Here is a 23,090-nt window from a genome sequence, read left to right as displayed (position 1 = left end):
CTTAATTCAAACTGATTTTCTTTTACACGAATACATGGTTGACTTGAAGAATGAGAGCTATACACAATATAATACACTTTTAAATTATGTGCTATATCACTGCTGATCGACACTAGGGGTATGACAATACACTTAGCTGAGATGAAATAAGATATAGATACTTGATTGAATACTTTTTTAAAGAAATTTTCAGTTGTATTTAGAAATATTTTAACTAATTTAGGGCCTGTAACTAATGATTATTTTGGTAATAAGGTAATCTGATTATTTTTAAGCAACACCAACAGATCAAAGTGATAACCAGGCTTTGGTAAAACTATTTATATATAAACTAATGATGAGGCAATTATAATTGGCTCAAAAAAAAAAAACAGAACCAAGAAATTACATGATTTTATTAGACAACACTGTTACTGTACTGTACTGTACATAATGCGGCGAGACAGTCAATGTTAGAGCGTGGGGACTGCAGAGAGAGGGTTGGATGCGCATTAGCGGTCCAACAAATTCAAGTTTATTTGTATAGCGCTTTTTATGATTCAAATCATTGCAAAGAAACTTTACAGAAAATTACGTTTCTACAATATTTAGTAGTAGCTTAAAAGTGGTGACTGTCAGTTTATGTGCATATGGCAGAAATTTTCAGAAAAATGTAAACAAGAAATAGTCAGCCAGACGATGAACATTATTAACAACAATTGTTATGTGACTGCATAGGAAGTAGCAATATTTGTTAGTTCTGTATGTTGTTTAAGGGTTAGCATCATCTGAGGTGTTCTGGATCCAGACTGGAGCTTGTGTAAATCCTAGTTACCACGGGATGTAAATCCCATGGCAAAACAGAGAAACAAATAGAGACATAATTAGCGTAGCTGCTGTTCCAACAAAGTAAAATTAATTAAACCAAAGCTAAAGAATAAGAATGCGCATTTGATCAGATACAACTGCAGTCACAAATTATGAGATGCGTTATTTGAATGCTTGGCGAAAGAGATGTTTTTAATCTAGATTTAAACAGAAAGAGTGTGTCTGAACACCGAACATTATCAGGAAGGCTATTCCAGAGTTTGGGAGCCAAATGTGAGAAAGCTCTACCTCCTTTAGTGGACTTTGCTATCCTAGGAACTACCAAAAGTCCAGCATTTAGTGACCTTAGGGAGCGTGATGGATTGTAACGTGGTATAAGACTAGTTAGGTACGCAGGAGTGAAACCATTATGGGCCTTATAGGTACGTAATAATAATTTGTAACTGATACGGAACTTAATAGGTAGCCAGTGCAGAGACTGTAAAATTAGGGTAATATGATCATATTTTCTTGACCTGGTAAGGACTCTAGCCACTTGTAAGAGAAACAGGTCAATTTAGCTCAAAGGGAATCATTTAAGATTTTTCAAGGGAATTTGAACAGAATCACAGTAAAGCACAGTAAAAGATCGGCAGTTTAAGACATTAACTTGTGAGCACAAAACACAAGATACTTCTCTTTTCAATATGAATAAGGCTTTATTAGATAAATCTAAGACATATAAACTAATCTAACACATAAACGCACGCACTCACACATTCACACAAGTTGCAAGAAAATCGAAAGTTAGGGAAAGATGAGTTTAAGAGAATGGAAATGTGGAATCCCAAGTTTACAGCTGTAAGATTAATAAGGGAATTAAGATCATTATAACTCAAAGGGGATTGAATTACAGTAAATAAGAACCGAATTAGTATGCAAATTATTCAGAATTAATATTTAACACTTTATCAACTATTCGTCCACCGATAAGTTGAAGTTAGGGTATTTTATCAATTCTGGAGAAAATATTATCCCGTGGCTTACGGTAATAATATCATGAAATTATGATAAATGATTATGAGTAAGGTAACAGATTCTACAGTTTAAGGCAGTAACTTGTAAGCACACAGCACAAGACACTGGTATGTAAAAAGGCTTTATTGAACTACTCTAATACACACAAACTAAACTAACGAAAACACACAAACATTCATTCAAACAGTGACAGAGAAAAGTGATGTTATTAACGGAGGGTGAATGGAGTCCCAAGTGTCTAGCGTTAGACACTATTTCTTGACCGCAACCTGAGAGAATCACTTTAATCTTAGTTCGTTTTCTTAATAAGATTTGCACCAGTTTCAGTCAGAATTAAGAGATATTGTGTACTTGCGTTTGGATGCTCCTGTGTAGTGATGTCCGATTCGTGAACGAATCGTTCAATTTAACCGGCTCTTCTTAGTGAACCGGTTGATCCAGTTCACCAAATCGAACTGAATCGTTTGAAACGGTTCACGTCTCCAATAAGCATTAATCCACAAATTACTTAAGATGTTAACTTTTTTAACGTGACTGACACTCCCTCTGAGTCAGAATAAACCAATATCCCGGAGTAATTCATTTACTCAAACAGTACACTGACTGAACTGCTGTGTAGACCGAACTGAAGATGAACACTGAGCCGAGCCAGATGACGAACGAACACGCCCACTGCTGGAGCGCTTCTCGTTCTCGAGTCAAGAACCGGTTGCATCGGTTTCGGATCACCAGTACACTGAACCGAAAACCGTTTCTTTCGGACGCGTCTGATTTGAGAACCGATGAACTGATGCTACTGCGCATGCGTGTAAAGTATTTCGGAAAGTGTGATAAAAGATCTATATACATTTTTATTATTATTATTATTTTTTTTTTAAGATGAATGTTTCTAATCTGTATATTGTAGATTATGTATAGGCCAGAGGGGGTTTCAGGGAAGTTGGACAATAATTAAGAACTCTAAAGACTCTATGTTTAATAGGAATAAGGGACGATTTATGAAATATGTGTAGGCTACTGTATTTATAGTTAATGATGACACATTCACAAATTGAGTTTGTAGTAAACGGAACATGAACACGAGTAGAGCCGCTGATTATACTGAACTGCGGCACGTGCCGGTTAGAGTGATTCTCGTTCTCGAGTCAAGAACCGGTTGCATCGTTTTTCCGATCATCAGTACACTGAACCAAAACCGTTTCTTTCGGACGTGCCCGTTTTGAGAACAGAGGAGCTGATGATACTGCGCATGCGTGATTCAGCGTGAAGCCGACTGACTCACAGCGCGTCTGAACCGAACTGATTCTTTTGGTATTTGATTCTGAACTGATTCTGTGCTAATGTTATGAGCGCGGGTAAACCGAGGGCTTGAATGAAGGGGCAATCTGGCGAAACGTAAGTTCATTTAATAACAAATACATCACAATGGTTTATGTATAGTGGTTTCTGCGCTGATGACACCTAATTTATTTACTTTATATCTTCAAGACTTAAATCCTCATATGCACATTATTGCTGTTACTGTATTTGGGTGCGTTGTTGCAAAACTTTGTAAACTTTTCATGATTATGAGGTTTTTAACTGACTAAAGTTATGATTACTGACTTTATATATTTGAATGTTTGATAGACGTGACGCCATTACGTCATCGCCAGTGACGTCATTACGTGGTCGCGTGTTGCTGGAAGTTGCTGGAGAGGGAATCTCTGGCGCTGATTGGCTGGCAGTCGGTCGATGACGCGTTTGTGATCGATGGTGAGTGGTTGGTTGGCTTTGCCGGGTGGCGCTTCGTTCGCGAGACTTCCTGGATTGCGGGTTGCTATGCAACGGAGTTTCTCTGAGAGGGTTTTTCTTTAACGAAGTTCAACGAAGGATCTTACGGAAGAGTTGATGAGTTTTGAGTGAGCTCTTGGTGGTTTGAAGAGTACACGCTGGACGATGGAAAGGTCAGCACAAACCATAGGCAAGAGCCCAAGTCACTCCGAGCAGGGCAAAAAGCTAGGCAAAAAAAGCTTGTCATTGGGTTATAAGCGTGTCCATCTGACCAGTCCTTCTTAGTGCGACAGCCAATCAGATATTGTCTTGGGCGGAACCTATGCCCCGTTCTCTTGTTCTTGCATGTAATTAGCGTAATGTCCACATGATCGCGTGTGTCCAAACTTCTGAGAGTTTAGTTTAAACACTTTAATAAGCAAACTTGATATTTTAAATATGGTGCATCCTACACACATCTACTTTATATCAAAATTCTAGAAATCATTTACCCATCAAGTAGGTACCAAAATACCTATACTTCCCATAGTTGAGGTGGAAGTAAATAAGGATTTAACCGTGATAAGTGTTTAACACACAAAATTAACTTGAGTAATATATATAAAGCATGCATAATACAGAGAATACACATGTATGAGGCAACTTCTGGTGATTAGTTCTGAGGTACAAAACCCTACGAATAGGCTGTAATGAAAGTTAAACACACAGAAATAATTCCACAGGTTATATAAAACATACATGATACTTAAGATATATGTGAGGAAACTACTTGTAATCAGTTCAACTTATTGGCAGCAATTTTGAGACCGTTGTTTGTATTAAACCACATGTGGGTTAAATTTCATTCTATTGGTTTTGGAAGACAAAGTCTCTGGAATTTACAGCTGCAGCAAGGAGGTGTTCCCTGGTTTAAGGTTTTTGGTGATCCTGGGCTAAAGGAATGCCTTCGCATCCTTCCTTTCATAAGGCTGGGGATTTATGCATTGGGGTCACCACAGGGTGTCTTGGCCATTTGGTCTTAAGTTTGGGGAACAAAGAGAAATCTTTTCCTGCTGTGCTGGCGTCGCTGGTATGAGATTAGACAGGCACAGAAGGGAAAGGAGGGGGTGACATCTCCTTTAGCCATCTTGGCACCATGACTGTGTTTTATGATGCACTAATGGTTCGATGGGTAATCGTTCTGAACTGTGGAATGCGGTGTTGGGCTCTTTTAAAAAATAGGACTGTTCAGGGATAATCCTACACAGCAAGACGTTAAATTACATAGACATGAACAACCATCAATCACTTAATTAGCCCTCGCATTGAGTTCCTCAATGAGGTTAAAATTATATTAGATACATCAGTAAAGGTCAGAGTCTGGAGGTAAAGTTACTTGTGTCTCCTGTGTAAAGGGAGTTTCCTTTGTTGTCGTTGAAAGGGGGTTTCCCGATGTCGCTGATTGGCTGGAAGTTCAGTAGTCGCTGAAGTGACATCTTGGGAAGCCCGTGGTTGGGCATTGGCTGACGATGCGGAGTTGTGTGGCTGGTTGAAATTGAACGGGCACTTGAGGTCAGACTTGGAGACACGGCGTTACAAAACTTAACTCAGAACACGAAACTCTCAAACGGAGAAGTAAAGTTTGACGAGACTAGGTGGTGTTTATTCTCATCGTGCCTAAGTAGCAGCAGGCATGCAGGCCGAAGCACGCTGGAACCGCGCTCAACGAACAGTGATGACTAAAAGCATGGCTAAAAGCAAAAGCTAGGAAGCAAAGCTACAATCTAAAAGCAAACTAAAAAACAGGCATGACTAATAGCAGAAGCAATGCTAAAAGCTAAAAGCCAAAAGCAAACTAAAAGCAAACATGACTAATAGCAGAAGCAAAGCTAGTAGCTAAAAGCAAAATTTGATGGTGTCCTAAGTATGTGAACTGGCCTGTTGGCCACACCTCAAATGTTGTCTTGACCAATCAGATATTGTCTTTGCTCAGGGTATCATAAATCATATGTTATCTTATCAAGCATGTGGTCCGAATTTTCCCGCTCTTGCAGGGTATAATTTTGGACATGATTCCTATAACAAGAATATGATACGTTATTAAAATGTTGTCTTGACCAAGACAACGATGCCTCCCTCAATACCACGACTTAGGTGTCCTTGAGCAAGGCATCGAACCCCCAACTGCTCCCCGGGCGCCGCAGCATAAATGGCTGCCCACTGCTCCGGGTGTGTGCTCACAGTGTGTGTGTGTGTGTGTGTGTGTGTGTTCACTGCTCTGTGTGTGTGCATTTCGGATGGGTTAAATGCAGAGCACAAATTCTGAGTATGGGTCACCATACTTGGCTGAATGTCACTTCAAAAGACATACACAATAAGTGATTATAACATGATAGTCAAATGTGTGGGTTACATATAAATGAATATGGAGTTAAGCGATGGACTGATATTAATTTATAAGTCATTTTTAGTTAATTTTGGTCCATTTATATCTAGAAAAGACAGTTTCTGTGCCATTCTCTGACATAAAGATTTCTGTGAAGACCAGAGGTTAAAAGGCCCCCTTAGGAATTTCAGTCTGGTTCTGCTTGGTGGGGGGAAGTCAATCCAAGGATCTTGTGTCTCATGGTTTTACATGTGATGTCCGGTGTTGCATCTCAATTACTTGCCCCAAATTTGACAATCTCTTCTCCGAATTGAAATTGTTAATAATTGTTCTAATGGTGTTAATGTCGAAAGCTGTTCTGTGAAAGAGTTGGTTGATTGGTTAACTTGTTTCTTACTTGTGGCACTAGGACTGATTTATTACCTCCTGTTGCCTTCCTGAGGAATTTGGCTCACGTTTCAACCACAGTCCTGATCGACTCTTTAATTTGTCTGATTCAGGTCAGATACGCTACACACTGCATTTTGGACTAACTGTAGCATGTTTATTGAAGATGCTGGACAACCACCTAAAAGTGTATTACAGTAGTCCAGTCTAGAGGTCATGAATGCATGAACTAGCTTTTCTGCATCAGCAACGGGTAGCATATTTCGTAGCTTGGTAATGTTTCTAAGATGGATAAATGCTGTTTTTGTAACATGCAAAATATGGTTTCAAAAGACACATTACTGTATAATATAGCACCCAGATTTTTGACTGTAGAGGAAGTAACAGTACATCCGTCTAGTTGCAAACTGTAGTCTACTAGATTCTGTGTACTGTTTTTTTTGGTCCAATAAGTACTATCTCTGTCTTATCCAAATTGAATAGGAAAAAAATAATGGTCATCCAATCTTTTACATTTTTAATACACTCTGTTAGTTTAGATAATTTAGAAGTTTCATCTGGTCTCGTTGAGATATATAGTTGAGTATCATCAGCATAACAGTGGAAACTTATCCTGTATTTTCTAATAATATTACCAAGGGGCAATATGTATATTGAAAATAGAAGAGGACCTAGGACAGATCCTTGTGGCACTCCATATTCTAGTGGTGATAAATTACATGACTCCCCATTTAAATAAACAAAATGGTAGTGATCGAACAGGTATGATCTAAACCATCTTTGAGCCTGCCCTTGAATACATGTATAGTTTTGTAATCGATCTATGAGTATGTCATGATCTATGGTGTCGAACGCAGCACTAAGATCAAGTAAAACTAGCAATGAGATGCAGCCTTGATCTTGCGCAAGAAGCAAGTCATTTGTAATTTTAACAAGTGCAGTTTCTGTGCTATGGTGGGGCCTGAATCCTGACTGAAATTCTTCATACAGATAATATCTTTTGCAGGAAGGAGCAGACACCACTTTTCAATTTTTTTTTTAGACATAAATGAAAGATTTGAAATGGGTCTATAATTTGCCAGGTCACGAGGATCTAGTTTTGGTTTCTTAATAAGAGGCTTAATAACCGCCAGCTTGAATGGTTTTGGGACGTGACCTAGTGATAACGACGAGTAAATAACGTCTGGTTGTTTGTTAATTCAGTCCCTGTGTTAATAAAAACCGTGGATTGTTTTGGTTATTTTCAATGATTTTGTGGATATGCTCGGCCTTGGCAGTTTTTATTGCCTGTTTATAGCTGGACATACTGTTTTTCCATGCAATTCTAAAAACTTCCAAGTTAGTTTTTCTCCATTTGCGTTCAAGACTACAAGTTTCTTTCTTGAGAGAGTGAGTATTACTGTTATACCATGGCACAGTAAATTTTTCTCCAACCCTTTTCAATTTGATGGGGGCAACTGCTTCTAATGTATTAGAGAAAATAGTGCCCATGTTGCCAGTCATTTCATCTAGTTCATGTGTATTAATGGGTACAAATAGCAGTTGAGATAGATCAGGCAGGTTATTTGTGAATCTGTATTTGGTGGCTGGAACAATATTTCTGCCCAGACAAAAACGCTGAGCCATATAGTTAACATCAGTGATACGCAGCATGCACAATACAAGGAAATGGTTTGTAACATCAACGCTTTGAAGTACGATATCTATATCAGTAAGATCGATTCCATGCGATATTATTAAATCTTGTGTATGATTAAAACGATGAGTGGGCCCGGTGACATTTTGCTTGACTCCAAAAGAGTTTATTAGGTCAGTAAACGCAAGTACTAATGCATCATTAGTATTATCAACGTGAACAATCACTGTATGAACCACAAGTTAGAACTTGCAATCCATGATGCTGTGAAACACATTACAGAGGCGATCCATTTTTAGATGTTCATTGACTCTCTGTATCCATTTTTCTCTCAAAGCCCAAAACATATGAGAGAGTTTGAGTCTGCAACTTCCGATCTGGGCATGCACACTCGCAGAATAGGAAGATTTACATTACATTTAATCATTTAGCAGACGCTTTTATCCAAAGCGACTTACAAATGAGAACAATAGAAGCAGTCAGGTCAACAAGAGAACAACAACCGTATACAAGTGCCATGACAAGTCTTGGTTAGTCTAGTATAGAACGCATAGCCAGGTTTTTTTTTTATAAATGAAAAGACAAGAAAAGGAAAAGTGCTAGTATTAGTTGGTTAAGTGCTGTCGAAAAAGTTGAGTCTTTAGATGTTTCTTGAAAATGAGTAAAGACTCAGCTGTACGAATTGAGATTGGGAGGTCATTCCACCAGCTGGGCACAGTCCAGGAAAAGGTCCGTGAGAGTGATTTTGAACTTCTTTGGGATGGCACCACAAGGCGTTGTTCACTTGCAGAGAGCAAACTTCTGGAGGGCACATAAGATTTAACCAGTGAGTTTAGGTATTTTTGTGCCGTGCCAGTGGTCGTCTTGTAGGTTAGCATCAGTCCCTTGAATTTGATGCTAGCGGCTACTGGAAGCAAGTGTAACCTGATGAGGAGAGGAGTAACGTGAGCTTTTTTTGGCTCATTGAAGACAACCCTTGCTGCTGCATTCTGGATCAATTGCAGAGGCTTGACAGTACATGCAGGAAGGCCCACCAGGAGAGCATTACAATAGTCCTGTCTGGAGGGAACAAGAGCTTGGACAAGATCTTGGGTGGCTTGCTCTGACAGGAAGGATCTAATCTTCCTAATGTTGTATAAGGCAAACCTGCAGGACCGGGTCGTTGTAGCAATGTGGTCTGTGAAGCTTAACTGATGATCCATCACAACTCCTAGGTTTCTGGCTGTCCTCGAAGGAGTAATGGTTGACGAACCCAGCTGTATAGAGAAGTTGTGATGAAGCAATGGGTTAGCTGGAATCACCAGGAGTTCTGTCTTCACAAGGTGAAGGTGAAGCTGAAGGTGATGGTCATTCATCCAGTTAGAAATGTCACTCAGACAGGCTGAAATGCGAGCAGCTACCATCGGGTCATCTGGTTGGAAAGAGAAGTAAAGTTGGGTGTCATCAGCGTAGCAGTGGTAAGAAAAGCCATGCTTCTGAATGACATGATCCTAATGACGTCATGTAGATGGAGAAGAGAAGTGGTCCAAGTACTGAGCCTTGAGGAACCGCAGTAGCAAGGTGTTGTGACTTAGAAACATCACCCCTCCAAGACACACTGAAGGATCTGTCAGAGAGGTAGGACTTAACCCACAGGAGTGCGGTTCCAGAGATGCCCATCTTTCTGAGGGTGGACAGGAGAATCTGGTGATTAACAGTGTCAAAAGCAGCAGACAGGTCCAGTAAGATGAGTACTGAGGATTTTGAAGCTGCTCTTGCTAGTCGTAGGGCTTCAGTAACCGAGAGCAGAGCAGTCTCAGTTGAGTGGCAACTTTTGAAGCCAGATTGGTTGCTGTCCAGGAGGTTGTTCTGTACAAGGAATTTAGAAAGCAGGTTGAACACAGCTCGCTCAAGTGTCTTTGCAATGAATGGAAGAAAGTCTGTAGTTTTCAAGAAGCGCCGGATTTAGAGATGGTTTCTTGAGCAGTGGGCTTACCCGAGCCTGCTTGAATGCTGAGGGAAATGTTCCAGAGTGAAGAGAGGAGTTGATAACGTGAGTAAGCGAAGGTATGACTGAAGAAGAGATCGCTTGAAGGAGGTGAGTGGGGATCGGATCAAGTGTAGGATGGTTGGACAGGAGAAGTTTGGAAATGTCCATCTCTGAGAGTGGGGAGAAGGAGGAGAAAGAGTGTGCATCGGTCATTGTAAAGTTGTCCTCAGTCTGCGGTGTGGAGAATTGGTCACTGATGGTTCTTGTCTTATTTGTAAAGAAAACTGCAAAGTCATCCACTGTAAGAGTCGATGGAGGAGGTGGTGGCGGCGGATTAAGAAGAGAAGAGAAAGTCTTGAAGAGTGTCCGAGCGTCACAACAGCTGTTAATTTTGTTGTGGTAGTAAGATGTTTTAGCCGTGAAGACATTTGCAGAGAAGGAAGAGAGGAGAGACTGATGCACACTGAGGTCGGTAGAGTTTCTTGATTTCTGCCATTTCCTCTCTGCAGCCCTGAGTTTAGAGCGATGTTCACGGAGAACCTCGGGCAGCCAGGGGGCAGATGGGGCGGTGCGTGCTGGTCTAGACAACAGTGAGCAAAAGTTGTCCAAGCAAGATGGTAAAGTGGAGCAAAGAGTGTCCGTAGCGCTGTTTGTGTCCAGAGCTGAAAACTAAGAGAGTGCAGGAAGCAAGGATGAAACCACAGAAGATAGGCGAGATGGAGAGAGTGAGCGTAGGTTCCGTCAAAAGGTGACCTGTGTTGGAGTGTGAGCCGCTTCAAGAGTAAGTGCTAGGTTAGCAGTAATGAGGAAGTAGTCTGAGGTGTGCAGTGGAGCAACTGAAGAGTTGTCCACAGAGCAACAGTGCGTGTAGATGAGGTCCAGTTGGTTGCCTGATTTGTGAGTCGCTGTAGTAGACACTTGCTTGAGATCAAATGAGGCGAGCAGAGTTTTGAAGTCAGCAGCCTGGGGTTTATCTAGGTGGATGTTGAAGTCACCAAGCAGTACCAGAGGAGTACCATCTTCAGGAAAGTTTGATAGCAGCACATCCAACTCCTCCGAGAAGTATCCCAATTGACCTGGGGGACGATAAATGACCACAAAGTGGATTTTAACAGGGTGGGTTACAGTAATGGCATGTGATTCAAATTAACCATTACCTGTAGGTGATGGCTGAAGATCAAATTTCCATTCTTTTGATATAAGGAGACCAGTACCTCCACCCCTCCCAGTGGTACGAGGAGTGTGAGAACAAGTAAAATTAGTGGAGAGGGCTGCAGGGGTGGCACTGTCTTCAGGTTTGATCAAAGTCTCAGTCAGTGCCATGAGATTGAGACAGCACATAGTGACTACAAGTGTAAGAAATATTTGAGAACAAGCTATACAAAAAGTAAAGAAAGGGGCAAATGCAATACTCAAGTGCCCTGTCGGTGTTCTTGCTCGGTGCAGTCGCGCAGGTAGAGTCGATGGTCTTTACCCTCGCCCGTCTTCACACGAGGAGGATTCACACGAGGGCTGCCACGACCGCTGCCACGGTGAAACTTACCGCTTTTGTATTTGCCTGATTACCTGTGATTGAAGTAGAGACCTGCGCGGGACACAATTTTCAGTCCCGCTCCCGCAAAGATTTGTCATTTTTAGTCCCGCTCCCGCTCGCATCTGTGATATTATGTCCCGCTCCCGCCCGCAAATGCCCGCAAGACGGCAGGCAGGATCAGGGGCGGCGCTAGGACGTTTTTAGCCCCGAATAATTTTGTTAAATTGTGTGCATATTACAGTTTTATTTATATTTTTCCATTTTGCATTAAAGCGATGTGCTTTTTTGCAGCGTTGAGCAGCGTTGCGCACTTGATATTCTTGATGCTGCTCTGATGCACTACATTACGCAATGCTCTGTTTGTTGTTAGGATGACTAAAAGTTCAGCGGTCTAGCTCATCAATGTCAAAATGATTAAAGAAGCGAACGAATGCCTGGTAAAATGCAAGTAGATAAAAATGTAATATTTGACTGTTTTACAATAGAAATGATCAACTACCGACAGTAGCCTATCCGGTGACGCAAATTACTCAACTTTTTAATTTATTTATTAAATTTTGCTTTTTTTAATTGAAAATATGCTATAATTTCCTTGATTCATTTATAATTAAAAATAAAATATTATTTGCAAATAGTTACAATTATTTCACTAACACAACTTAAGCCTTTCTTTTTCTTAATTCCCTTAAAATCGCGTTTATATTAATTAATTCCTTTAAATAAAAATACCCAATTTTAGTTTGGGCTGAAGACCCGAATATCCAATGACCTTAGAGCTGCCCCTGGGCAGGATGGATGTTCACTTTCTGTCTCACGAAAGGTCTTGTAAAAAAAAAAAAAATGCGTGCACACATAATTCCTTGGTAACATATTTATTGGTAAGCCTGCATATGACCATACAAAACATTAAATAGGCCTCAGTAACCAACGCCAACAAAGATACACAATCGGCCCAGATTCCAATAGGCTTAATTATGTAGTCTAACTTAAAAACAGGCATGGCCTACACGAACATTTGAAAAACAAAATAACATTTAAAACATTTAAACATAAAAACATTTAAAAACATACAAAACACGAAACGGTCCCGTATTACGAACAGCATAATATTCACAATAGTAGCCTAGGCGAACCGTAACCAAAAACAAAAATATAAAATCTGTTCGATTAGGAAATATTATTATCTATCTAATATATATAATTATATTAGATAACGTTCTGGTCACAATATAGGCTAGCCATGAACATTCGAAAAACATTGAGACTAAAAAACTATTTGGGCTTTGAGTACAGGTGTTAAACTGAAAATAGCCTGGGCTTACCTTTTAATAATAATAATAAAAATAAAAACTCAGCAGGTCGCTACCAGCATAAATGAAAATGATAAAAATAAAGGTAAAAGAATCAGCTGCTGCTTAGGCTATCGGGTTCTTTGAATAACCATGAAGGAAAAGTAGGTTGTTTACTGATGAGGGCTTCAGCACACTGCGTCTTTGCTCCAGTATGCGACCACAAATGCTGAAAGCCCGTTGGAGGCTGGGACACATAGTACATGGCGTGCCAGTTTGGAAAGTTTGGGAAATTCAAAGCAATGTTTCTTCCACCACGGGAGGATATCTTTGGGTTGGTGTGATTCGACTCCAGGTCATTCGTTGCGTCTTTGAAGGGTTTGAGAAACGCCACCAGGGATTCAAGAGTGTGTTTATTGATGCAGCCTACTTTGTCATACTGCTTATTTTCCAGCAGTATTGTTGTGACCTCATCATACTGCTGTGAGACAGAATCCAGCATGTCCACAGTCGAATTCCATCGTGTCTCCACTGACTGTTTGAGAGACTTCCCCAGCTTGACTTGCAGGCCAGAATGTTTAAAATAGCTGACCAGTTTCTTCACGTTGGTGATAAGCTGGGCCGCTTCGGGGACTTGGCTCATCACAGCAGGTGAGAGAGCATGTGCGAGAACTGAATTCAGTACATGGGCACTACAATTCAGTCTAGTGAACCCACGTAAGGAGGCCACCATGTTAGCTCCTCTATCCGTGACAAAAACAATTTTTTTTCCCAAAAGCGAACAATCAATTCCAAAGACTCTTAAGTTCTGAAATAATAAAGCACGAATATTTTCACCTGTCTTTGGAGTGCATTCATCAAATGGGGCAGAAAATAGCACTCGAGATTCTAAATTGTAGTCTGAATCAACGTAATGTATGGTGGCTGACAGGAAAGAGGTTTTGCGGTATGTCTCTGTCCAAATATCAGTTGTCACAGCACATCCATATTTAATAATTGTCTCAGTCATGTCATCGACAACAGCCCTTCTAAATCTGTGTGCCCTGTCATCTACATGGCGTGACACAGTTGTTGGATGAGGCAGAATATCTCTCACATCATATCTGCCTATTGTGGTTGCCGTGTCTACCAAATGTTGTGTCAACTGAATGAATCCCTCACCAGCAATGCTGTCATATGGACGGAGGTCAGCAGAAACAAAGTCCACACATTTGTCTATTGTCTTCGCCTTTAGAGCACTTGACACTTTCGGCGTGTTTCCTCTAAACTCCAACAATCTTTGTCCTTTCAAGACTGTACATACATGACGCATACATGATACATTTGTGTCCGTTGTATGTTAACACCTTTTGGCATTTATCGCAGCAGGCAAAAGGTAGTTGATTCCCCTCTCCATCGTGCACAACCGAAAAAGACTGCCAAATGTCTGATTTGAGGTTTCGTGATTTTTTTGTAGTAAATGTGCCTTTCTTTATATTAGTACTTACTTTTTTTGGTGGAGATGGCATTGGTAAAAGATGCACTGGAAACCCTGCAAGCCTTGTCCCTGTTTCTGCAAAGGAGAGATGCCACAGCTGTCAGTGCCAGTGCTGAGGTTGATGTTGCACTGAGAACACTGAGGTCTATGCGGCAAGCAGATGGTGTGAATGCAAGTGGCCTGAAGGAGGAATTTGAAAGTTTTCACTCTTTCGAGGGATTAAATGTGTCTCAGCCAAGTGACAGTGATCATCAGTAGGCAGAGGTCTTTCTTCCCTGGCCGACAACATTGAGCGCAGGCTGGATGACAACTGAATTATTTATGATGCAGCCCCTCTAAAACCATCAAATTGGCCATCTGATTTAGACCAGCGCATGCTATATGGAGACAACAAACTTCTGACCATTCAGAAGACTCTTGCTGCAACCAGTAGCGTACTCCTCAAGGAATTCCACCAATTCAAGCGTCATGGCATCACAGGAGACAATCTGCGTTTCACTGCTCATCACTGTCTCCACACTCCCAGTGTCAACAGCTGAGTGTTAAAGGGGATTCAGCACCATGAACCATATTCTCACAGACAAAAGAAACCGACTAAACATCTCCACACTGAACAACCTACTGTTCATTTCCATAAATGGGCCAGGGTTGACTACTTCCCTGCCCGGAGATTTGCAGAAATGTGGGTAAAAGAGGGATGGCATGCCACAGATGACCCTCCCACAGGAAAGCAGAAAAAGACAACAGAATTTCATCATCAAGGCAGACTGTTTCCCTAGTATGATGCATAGGCCTACACTATAGCCTATTTATGTTTAAGTTGACACTACGTTGTGCCATTTAGTTTTACCATTCATAAAAGTGTTTTGACATGTCTAGCCAAGTGGCACTATCCATGTTACTGAGTGGGGGATTTAATTCTTGCATGTTTTTTCATTGGGCATGATCACAGTTCATATGTGTCGGGAAAGATAAGCTATTAGAGTAAGAATATTGTGTTAGCCTGCTTCATGAGTTAATAAGAGAAAAGATTTTACAATTCCTGCAAATGCAGTGATGAAGTTCATGTTCTCATGATTTATTTTTATGAATTAAAATGTTTCAATACACCCCCCCCCCCTGTTTTTTTTTCCCACAAATCGCACCCTGAATGTGAATATTAAAATTTCAGATGATTAGCACTTTATCAACTATAATCAAAAGTTCTGAGAGGAAATCTGCAAATTATTTTAGGAATTCTGTTTACGGCCCTGGTGGTCTATACACAGTAGCAAGGGCTAGCGATAGATTTCAATAGAAACAATAGAACTCTTTTGCATATCTGACGGTGTAACATTAAGCAGAAGTATTTTGAATGAGATAAATCTGCATCCTGTTTTCTAGGTAGCATTGAGGATATCACTATATATTGTTGCAACACCTCCTCCACGACCAGTCTGACGGGGCTTATGCTTATGACAGTAATTCGGTGGAGTAGACTCATTTAGACCAATATAATCATTTGGTTTTAGCCAGGTTTCAGTCAAGCAGAGTACATCAAAACTATTATCTGTGATCATTTAATTTACAATAACTGCTTTGGGTGTGAGAGAAAGAGTGGGTTTATGAGCCCAAACTTTAAAAATGTTTTTTTTGTTTATTTATTTTAAATCTTTCTGGTTTAATCATAAGAGTTTTTTCTAGATCCTACATTAAATTTATATTTTGACCCCACTATTCAGGCAACAGACACAGTCTTAATAGATTGGACAGCGCAAGTACTTTTATCATTGAAGCAGGTAGAACAAAATTCATCATCATAGTTTTTTGAGAATTGGCTTACTAGTTATATGGAGCGAAGTGTCCTGGAGATGTTGTCCAAAATAAGTTCCCCTCCGACTCTGCTGGGGTGCAGGCCATGAGTGTGAAAAATTAAAGTCAACACAAATCTGCTTTATTGTCAATTCTTCCACATGTACAGTACATACATACAGAGAATCGAAAATATGTTACTCTCAGACCCTTGGTGCATACAGAAAACACTAACAGTAGAGCCTAAAAATCTAGATCAAATATAAAATATAAGATGCAACTATACAATAAGGGCATGTAAAAAAGACATATAATAAAAATAAAAATCAAGTTAAATAAAGCAGCACAAGGCACATGGCAGATAGAGTGCAAACCAGTGAAGTGAACAAACAATGAAGATAAAAAGATCTGCCACGAGCACCAGGGAAACAGTGAGTGTGCATTTTACCATTGGCTAACATAGCACGAGGACGTGTCTGACGATGGAGTCTCCGACAATCACAGCGTCGTGTTCCGTCTCGCGGAGGAGAGCGCAGCGGTTCCCGGTGAAGACCAGAGGGGAAGAAGTCGTCACCAGGGGCCTGGCTTGCGTCCTCCGCTGTGGATGCACCCAGGGTCCGTGGTGTCCTGGCGCCGGAGTGAAGAACATCTGGGAGGATCACGTCCTGGGTGCATCGTGCCTGTGCAGAGAAACACATGGAGTAGATGTGGTGGGACTGTAAGCAGCACGCTGTATACTTACCCCGGACTTGTGAGCATCAATCTGGGAAGTTTCCAGCATGGCTCTCCGCACTCTAGCTGGGCCTGCCTCACCTCCAGGTCACGAATCTGCCTCTTCATGGCCTCCAGCTCGAACTGCACCGAATGCAGCTTGCAAGTGTCCTCACCTGCAATCAAAGGTAGACATACATCAGCCATTAAAGCAAGTAACAGTGAGTAAAGCAATGGTAATGTCTGTGAATAGAATAGTAGCAATGCAAGCAGGATTATGGGCTACCATGCTGCTGCTGAAATCAAAATAAAACTAGTGATAACAAGGTGCTCTGATTGTTTTTGTTGTAGAATACGATAGAGGATATATTAACACGTTATATAAATGAAAATTATGGTGTATAAAAATAGTCGATAAAAAAATAACTTGACTGAGCTCAAGTGCAATACACATGGCAGCAACAAACAGGAAGTGAAGAAGCTTCCTTTGAAGGAAGAAGGGGGAGAGATTTCCAAGCCGTCCAAGAATTAGGCGCGAGATGTTCGGCAAGAGTCTCTTCTACTGGCAGAATCGCAATATAGCCACGGTCCACCATGTCAGAAATGTTGGTGAAATCTGCAGCCACAGCGTTTGTAATGCACACCGAGTATGGCTGTTTCCAGGACCTCAAAACCTCCTGGTGGAGGTCTGGGAAAAAAGGCAAAGGCCTACGGGGCTTTGCAGGTGTAAGACTAGTTAAAAAATGGTTGTCCAGCATAGATGAAGGTTGGCCTGCGAGGGGCGATGGGGGTATGTGACGAGTGGGGCGGGGCAAGAGCCGTGAGAACGGGGCGAGGCCGGTGGAGTGATTGAGAAATGAGCGACACCTGCTTGACCCACCAGTCTCGAGTCCCATGGAGGAGATGGAAGGATATAAAACAGGAGCTACGACAGTGAAGGACGAGAGAGGACCAGGCCTGGGATTTATTTTGTGTTTATTTTGTCATTAAAGTTTCATTTTGATTGTCCGCCGGTTCCCGCCTCCTTCTTCCTGTGATCATGGAGTTTTTATTGTTACAGTGGTGCCGAAACCCGGGAGAAGGAGGGATGCGCTGCTGAAGATCCCTCACCGCTGTGGTGAATCCGCGGTGCCATCGAGCAGGCAAGGAAGTGTGCCGCCATGGACGCTTGAGGCGGTGGGCTGGAGTGAGTTGCCGGGGATGGGCGAGCTCGCTGCTGGCCGCCCGTGATGTGGATGGGCAGCTGCCGTCCGTGAGGGAGCGGAGGAGTCGCTGCTGTTTGCCAGAGAGCCAGAGCCTGCTGCCGTCCGCCATGTTGGGGAGGAGCAGGGAACGGGGGACTCCTGCTGGCTGCCCAAAACTGGAGGAGCCGTCGCCATCCACCTGGCGGCGGAGGAGTGTCGTGCCGTCCGCCGAGAGCTGTCCAGTGCCACCGCCAAGCATCGCTGAGGAGATCACCAAGCTGGTGGAGGGCCGAGTGGCAGTGCGTCTGGGAACCTGAATTTTTTTTTTTCCCATCTCTCGTCTCTGTCACTCCTCATCCTTCCATCTCCTTTTCTCTCGCCTCATCTGTCCTATCCCCAGGTTCCCGCAGGTCACCGTGATCAGTCCCCCCTGGAGGGAGGGGGGGGAAAGAGCGCAGTCTCATGAGCACCCCCCGGCCTGCAAGGGGCGATGGGGGTATGTGACGAGTGGGGCGGGGCCAAGAGCCATGGGAACGGGGCGAGGCCGGTGGAGTGATTGAGAAATGAGCGATACCTGCTCGACCCACCGGTCTCGAGTCCCACAGAGGAGATGGAAGGATATAAAACAGGAGTGACGACAGTGAAGGACGAGAGAGGACCAGGCCTGGGATTTATTTTTTGATTATTTTGTCATTAAAGTTTCATTTTGATTGTCCGCTGGTTCCGAAATCTGAGTGAAATAGCGTGCGGCACACAGGTATACTATGCGTACACATGCGTAGGGTGGTGCCAAGCACTATTTGGCCAGTGAAATTGGTGGGATGGTACAGGGCTTCAGACATTCGTCACACCAAGAGGCGTTCCCATGCGGTGACATCACTCCAGCATTGATGTTAACGATGAAAGAGAAACAAGATTTTTTTTTATTTTTTATGCAGGATTATGCTTTCTGCAGCCAAATGCTGCTCGCCGAAATCCAGCATGGTGCTGGAGAAATTTAATCCCTGGAATATACGCGTAGAATTGTTTAAAAGAGTAATTAGTTACCATATTTTCTTCTAGACTTAACCACAGATTGTTTAATTCAAAGCCTAGGATTGTTTAAGAAGCCAACAATTTAGCAGAAGAAAATCAGCTTTTTGTGTGATAAAAAGTTTTGGAATTTTTCTTGTTCTTACTGAAGAAAGAATAAAGAAAGTTCTAACACCCTAGAAATGCATTTTAAAAAGTGACTTAAAAACCAATCAGATCACTGTTCAGTAAATTGAATCAAACTCAACACTAAATCACTTATGAATCAAATTGAAAGTTTTGGAGCAGTTCAACTGTTTCTAATGGGACTCACTTTACATTAGTGTATTAATTCACCCAAAACATATATTTTTGAATAGTTGAACAATGAAACATATTTTGAAATATTTAATATTTTCTCCATTCACTTGATGTTGAGACAGAAAAGAAGACTGTGTCAGTGAAGGAGGGAAATTCTATAACACTAAAAAGTGGTGCAGTCGAGATCCAGAGAGACGATGAAGTGCTCTGGATGTTTGGACCTCAAGAAATGGTTATTGCACAAATCTACAAAAAGGCTTGTAACATCTCATATGCTGACGATGAGCGATTTAGAGACAAGCTACAGCTGGACCATCAGACTGGAGATCTGACCATCAGCGACATCAGGATCCCAATCTCTGGAGATTATCAGATGAAGATCACCGGCAGTAAAGAAACAAAACTGAAGAGATTCAGAGTTATTGTACGAGGTGCACAACTGAAATACTTCAAATATCCTACAGTATTGTCTGTCAATATGTTATTTTACAATATGTATATTATACTTATTTGTTTTTAACCTATATAGGGCTCCTTAGTGGGTTTTGAATTGTTTACCTCCACATTCATATCAACATGTTTTATGTGTCTGTTTCTTTATGAAATGAAGAGGACACACGGAAATTCACAGAAGGAGAATCTGTCCGTCTGCAGACCGGTGTTACTGAAATACAGAAAGATGATCTGATACTTTGGAAGTTTGAACCTAAAAATGCCCTTATCGCCAAAATCGATGGACAGACCAATGAGAGCAGTGTCTACGATGATGATGACGGATTCAGAGACAGATTGGTGCTGGACGATCGAACTGGAGATCTTACCATCATGAACACTAAAAGCAGTGACTCTGGAGTTTACGAACTGCAGATCAAGAGCAGAAATAAAGTCTCCTACAAGAAGTTCAACGTTCTTGTTTGGCGTGAGTAACTCAAAAATAATATCGATAACCGTGTTCATGTTCACAGTCACATGTTTCTTCTACATGTTTCTTGCTTTGGCAGTGAACACACTGAAATATACAGTGGGAGATTCTGTCACTCTACAAACTGGTGTCACTGCACTGAACAAAGATGACCGGATACTGTGGAAGTTTAGTGATAAAGATATTTTCATAGCTGAAATCAACCGAGCCACCAATCAGACCAAATTATACAAAGGTCCTGATGGTCGATTCAGAGACCGACTGCAGTTAAACCAAAGAACTGGAGATCTGACCATCAGGAACATCAGCAGAGCTCATTCAGACGTTTATACACTTCAAATCACCAGCGGCAAAAAGAGCACATGCAAGAGATTCATGGTTATTGCTCATGGTGAGTAACTCAATCGTATTTATGACTGTCTTTAAAAGATAAAGATGCAAACAACTTGAGAAGACAGAAACAAATTATATTATGTTAGTCAAATCTTCATTGGTGCCCAGAAATTAGGGACATTTTAAAATGTGTACAGCAACACAGTTCATTCTTATGTGCAAAATAAAAATCCACTATCTTGCCCTCTAATTTATCAGACGGGATTTAATTTTGTTATAACATTCATGTGTTTACTCTTTTATGTGGTGATGGGATAAAATTAAAGAGAAGACTGTGTCTGGGATGGAGGGAGATTCAGTCACGCTTGACAATGATATTGAAATACAAAAAGATGATCTGGTGCTGTGGATGTTTGGACCTGAAGACAGTCTCATCGCTAGAGGAGAAATAAATAAAGCACTTTTCTGTACATATGATGGCACTGAAGGGAACTTCAGAAACCGACTGAACCTGGATCAGTCTGGATCTCTGACCATCACAAGCAGCACAACTGAACACTCTGGAGTTTATAAACTATTGATCATCAGCAGCCGAGAGACCATATACAAGAGATTCAAAGTTACAATACATGGTGAGTAACATGGTGATCTTATTTAGTGTGCCTTTATTTGGAAATCACATTATTCCGCTTCAATTAAAATAATTTTCAAATATTCAATTGGGTTTTAATTTTCATTTCCAGAATATTTAGATTTTTTCAAAATGTGATTATCTTTGCACATAAATATCAACTTTTGTGTTTTCTTTGTTTTCTTTCAGGGATTGAAAGAAGTCCAGATGAGGGGCCTGTGCAGGAGGGGATCCCCTTAATGCAAATAACAACACCATAACAGTAATAGACACTATGAATTCATACCCAATGAGAGTGATTGTTTTTTAACTAGATTTAACTTTACACCATTGTATATGGAGGTACTGTGTTATTTGTTACTGCATGTCCTTTATAAGAGAATGCTATATTTAGTATTGGCTGAATGAGCCCTGAGTGACTGTTCTCTTTAAATCATCATGATTTTGGTATTCCACTACTTTTAATGTATTGTGCCTTGGAAGAATTGTGTTTGATTGTTGTATTCTCATCCTTAAGTCATTAAGATAAAATGATCTGCTCAATAAATAAACGGTCACATACAGATACACTGCTGCTGGTATTAGTATCTGATAATGTCAGTCCTCTAGTCGACAAACACTGATTTTGCTCAAAAGCAGTTCGCAAGTAATGCATAACAGATTTGAATGTACTCCCATGATCACCACTGCACTACATTTCCCACAATCCCTCCTGCCCTCCATTATATGTTATAATGATCGAACTAATAGCCATATGGAATATAAACTGAAGAAAAAGCTATTTTGATGAACATGAGCATGATTGTGGTCAGTGTTGTTGTTTTTTCCCCAACTTATTACACACTCAGTTTCTTTCTAGAACTGATTGACAGTGTGTTTTTAAGCAGAAACACCCGCAGCCATAATGAGATTGTTTCTAACATTGTAAAATATATTATGTTAAGGTTTATAATGTACTTTCTCTGAACATTTCATTTGCTAATAAAATTCTAAATGTATAAATATATTTCTAAATTTTAATTTTAAGATTATTTTACTCTAAAGTATCTCTAAGAGATGCTGATGCTTTGCAATAGTTTTTTCCTTTAGTTTGTTTTTTTAGAATCATACAGGAATCATAAAACATTGTGAACATAGTATTTCACTGAAGCTTGATTGCATCATCTTCATTTTGTGTTTCTATTTTGTGTGTTTATTCTCGTTCAGTTATCAGTTATCATGTGTTAATGTATTAAGCTACTGTTGTTAGAGCACTGTCATTTTTGCTACAGCCATGTTAATAAAAATAAAACACGTCTTGCATTTTTAATAATAGAAGCTACAAGTTATTATAATACCAGACAGGGAGAGTAGTAAAACAATAAGAAGTATTCATATTTTTAAAAAGGCTCTGATGTTGTTACCAGAATCCTAATCTCGTTAAGAGACATTTTTCTTAATAGTGTGTGATAAGGTTTTGTCCTTTAACAAGTTTTACCTGTTTATCACTCCTTGCACAATGACAAAGACTGAAATTAGACTAAAGACAGATTTGCATAAACCAGCAAACTTCTGTTTTAGCAGGACCACAGTGACTCCTAGCTGTGTATTTTCGAGGGATAGTTTCTGCAGTGCTTACAGTGGGTGGCAGTAATAAGCAAAACAAATGTGATTATTTCTGAGAACTTTTAAACTGCAGGCAGATGTAGGCCAACATTATTCTTATTCTGTCCCTTTATAAACACTTATTTTCTACACGTAGCCTATACAAGAATAAACACTTTTCTTCAAGGACCAGAATCACAATTGTCCCTTATATTCAATTTCTGAAGTTAATTGGCAACACTAAAGATGACGTCATTATCGTTTGACTCCCTTGAAACGGGCATCTTGCTAAAAAAAAAATATAACTAAAAAGCAAGTAATGCATACTGAAAAACAAAACAATAAACA

General features: G+C 40.7%; 1 protein-coding gene across 3 annotated transcripts in view; it reads left to right on the top strand.

Moving 5' to 3' along the window:
* LOC132160257 (uncharacterized) overlaps positions 1-23,090 on the top strand; it is a 75,128-nt gene that overhangs the window by 30,757 nt on the left and 21,281 nt on the right. The window contains exons 5-9 of one of the 3 annotated variants that reach the window (XM_059569995.1): positions 19,395-19,703; positions 19,883-20,191; positions 20,274-20,585; positions 20,854-21,159; positions 21,348-22,094. In XM_059569995.1, coding sequence (XP_059425978.1) covers positions 19,395-19,703; positions 19,883-20,191; positions 20,274-20,585; positions 20,854-21,159; positions 21,348-21,418 — 1,307 coding nt within the window. In that variant the 3' untranslated portion in view covers positions 21,419-22,094. Of the gene's footprint in view, positions 1-19,394; positions 19,704-19,882; positions 20,192-20,273; positions 20,586-20,853; positions 21,160-21,347; positions 22,095-23,090 lie in introns of those variants that run through there. The other 2 variants (XM_059569996.1, XM_059569997.1) reach the window with 2 other exon arrangements.

Source organism: Carassius carassius, chromosome 16 (genome assembly GCF_963082965.1).
Source record: "Carassius carassius chromosome 16, fCarCar2.1, whole genome shotgun sequence".
NCBI classification, from domain to species: Eukaryota; Metazoa; Chordata; class Actinopteri; order Cypriniformes; family Cyprinidae; genus Carassius; species Carassius carassius.
The sequence above is the reverse complement of the archived record's forward strand: the minus strand, read 5'-3'. Positions and strand labels throughout refer to the sequence as shown.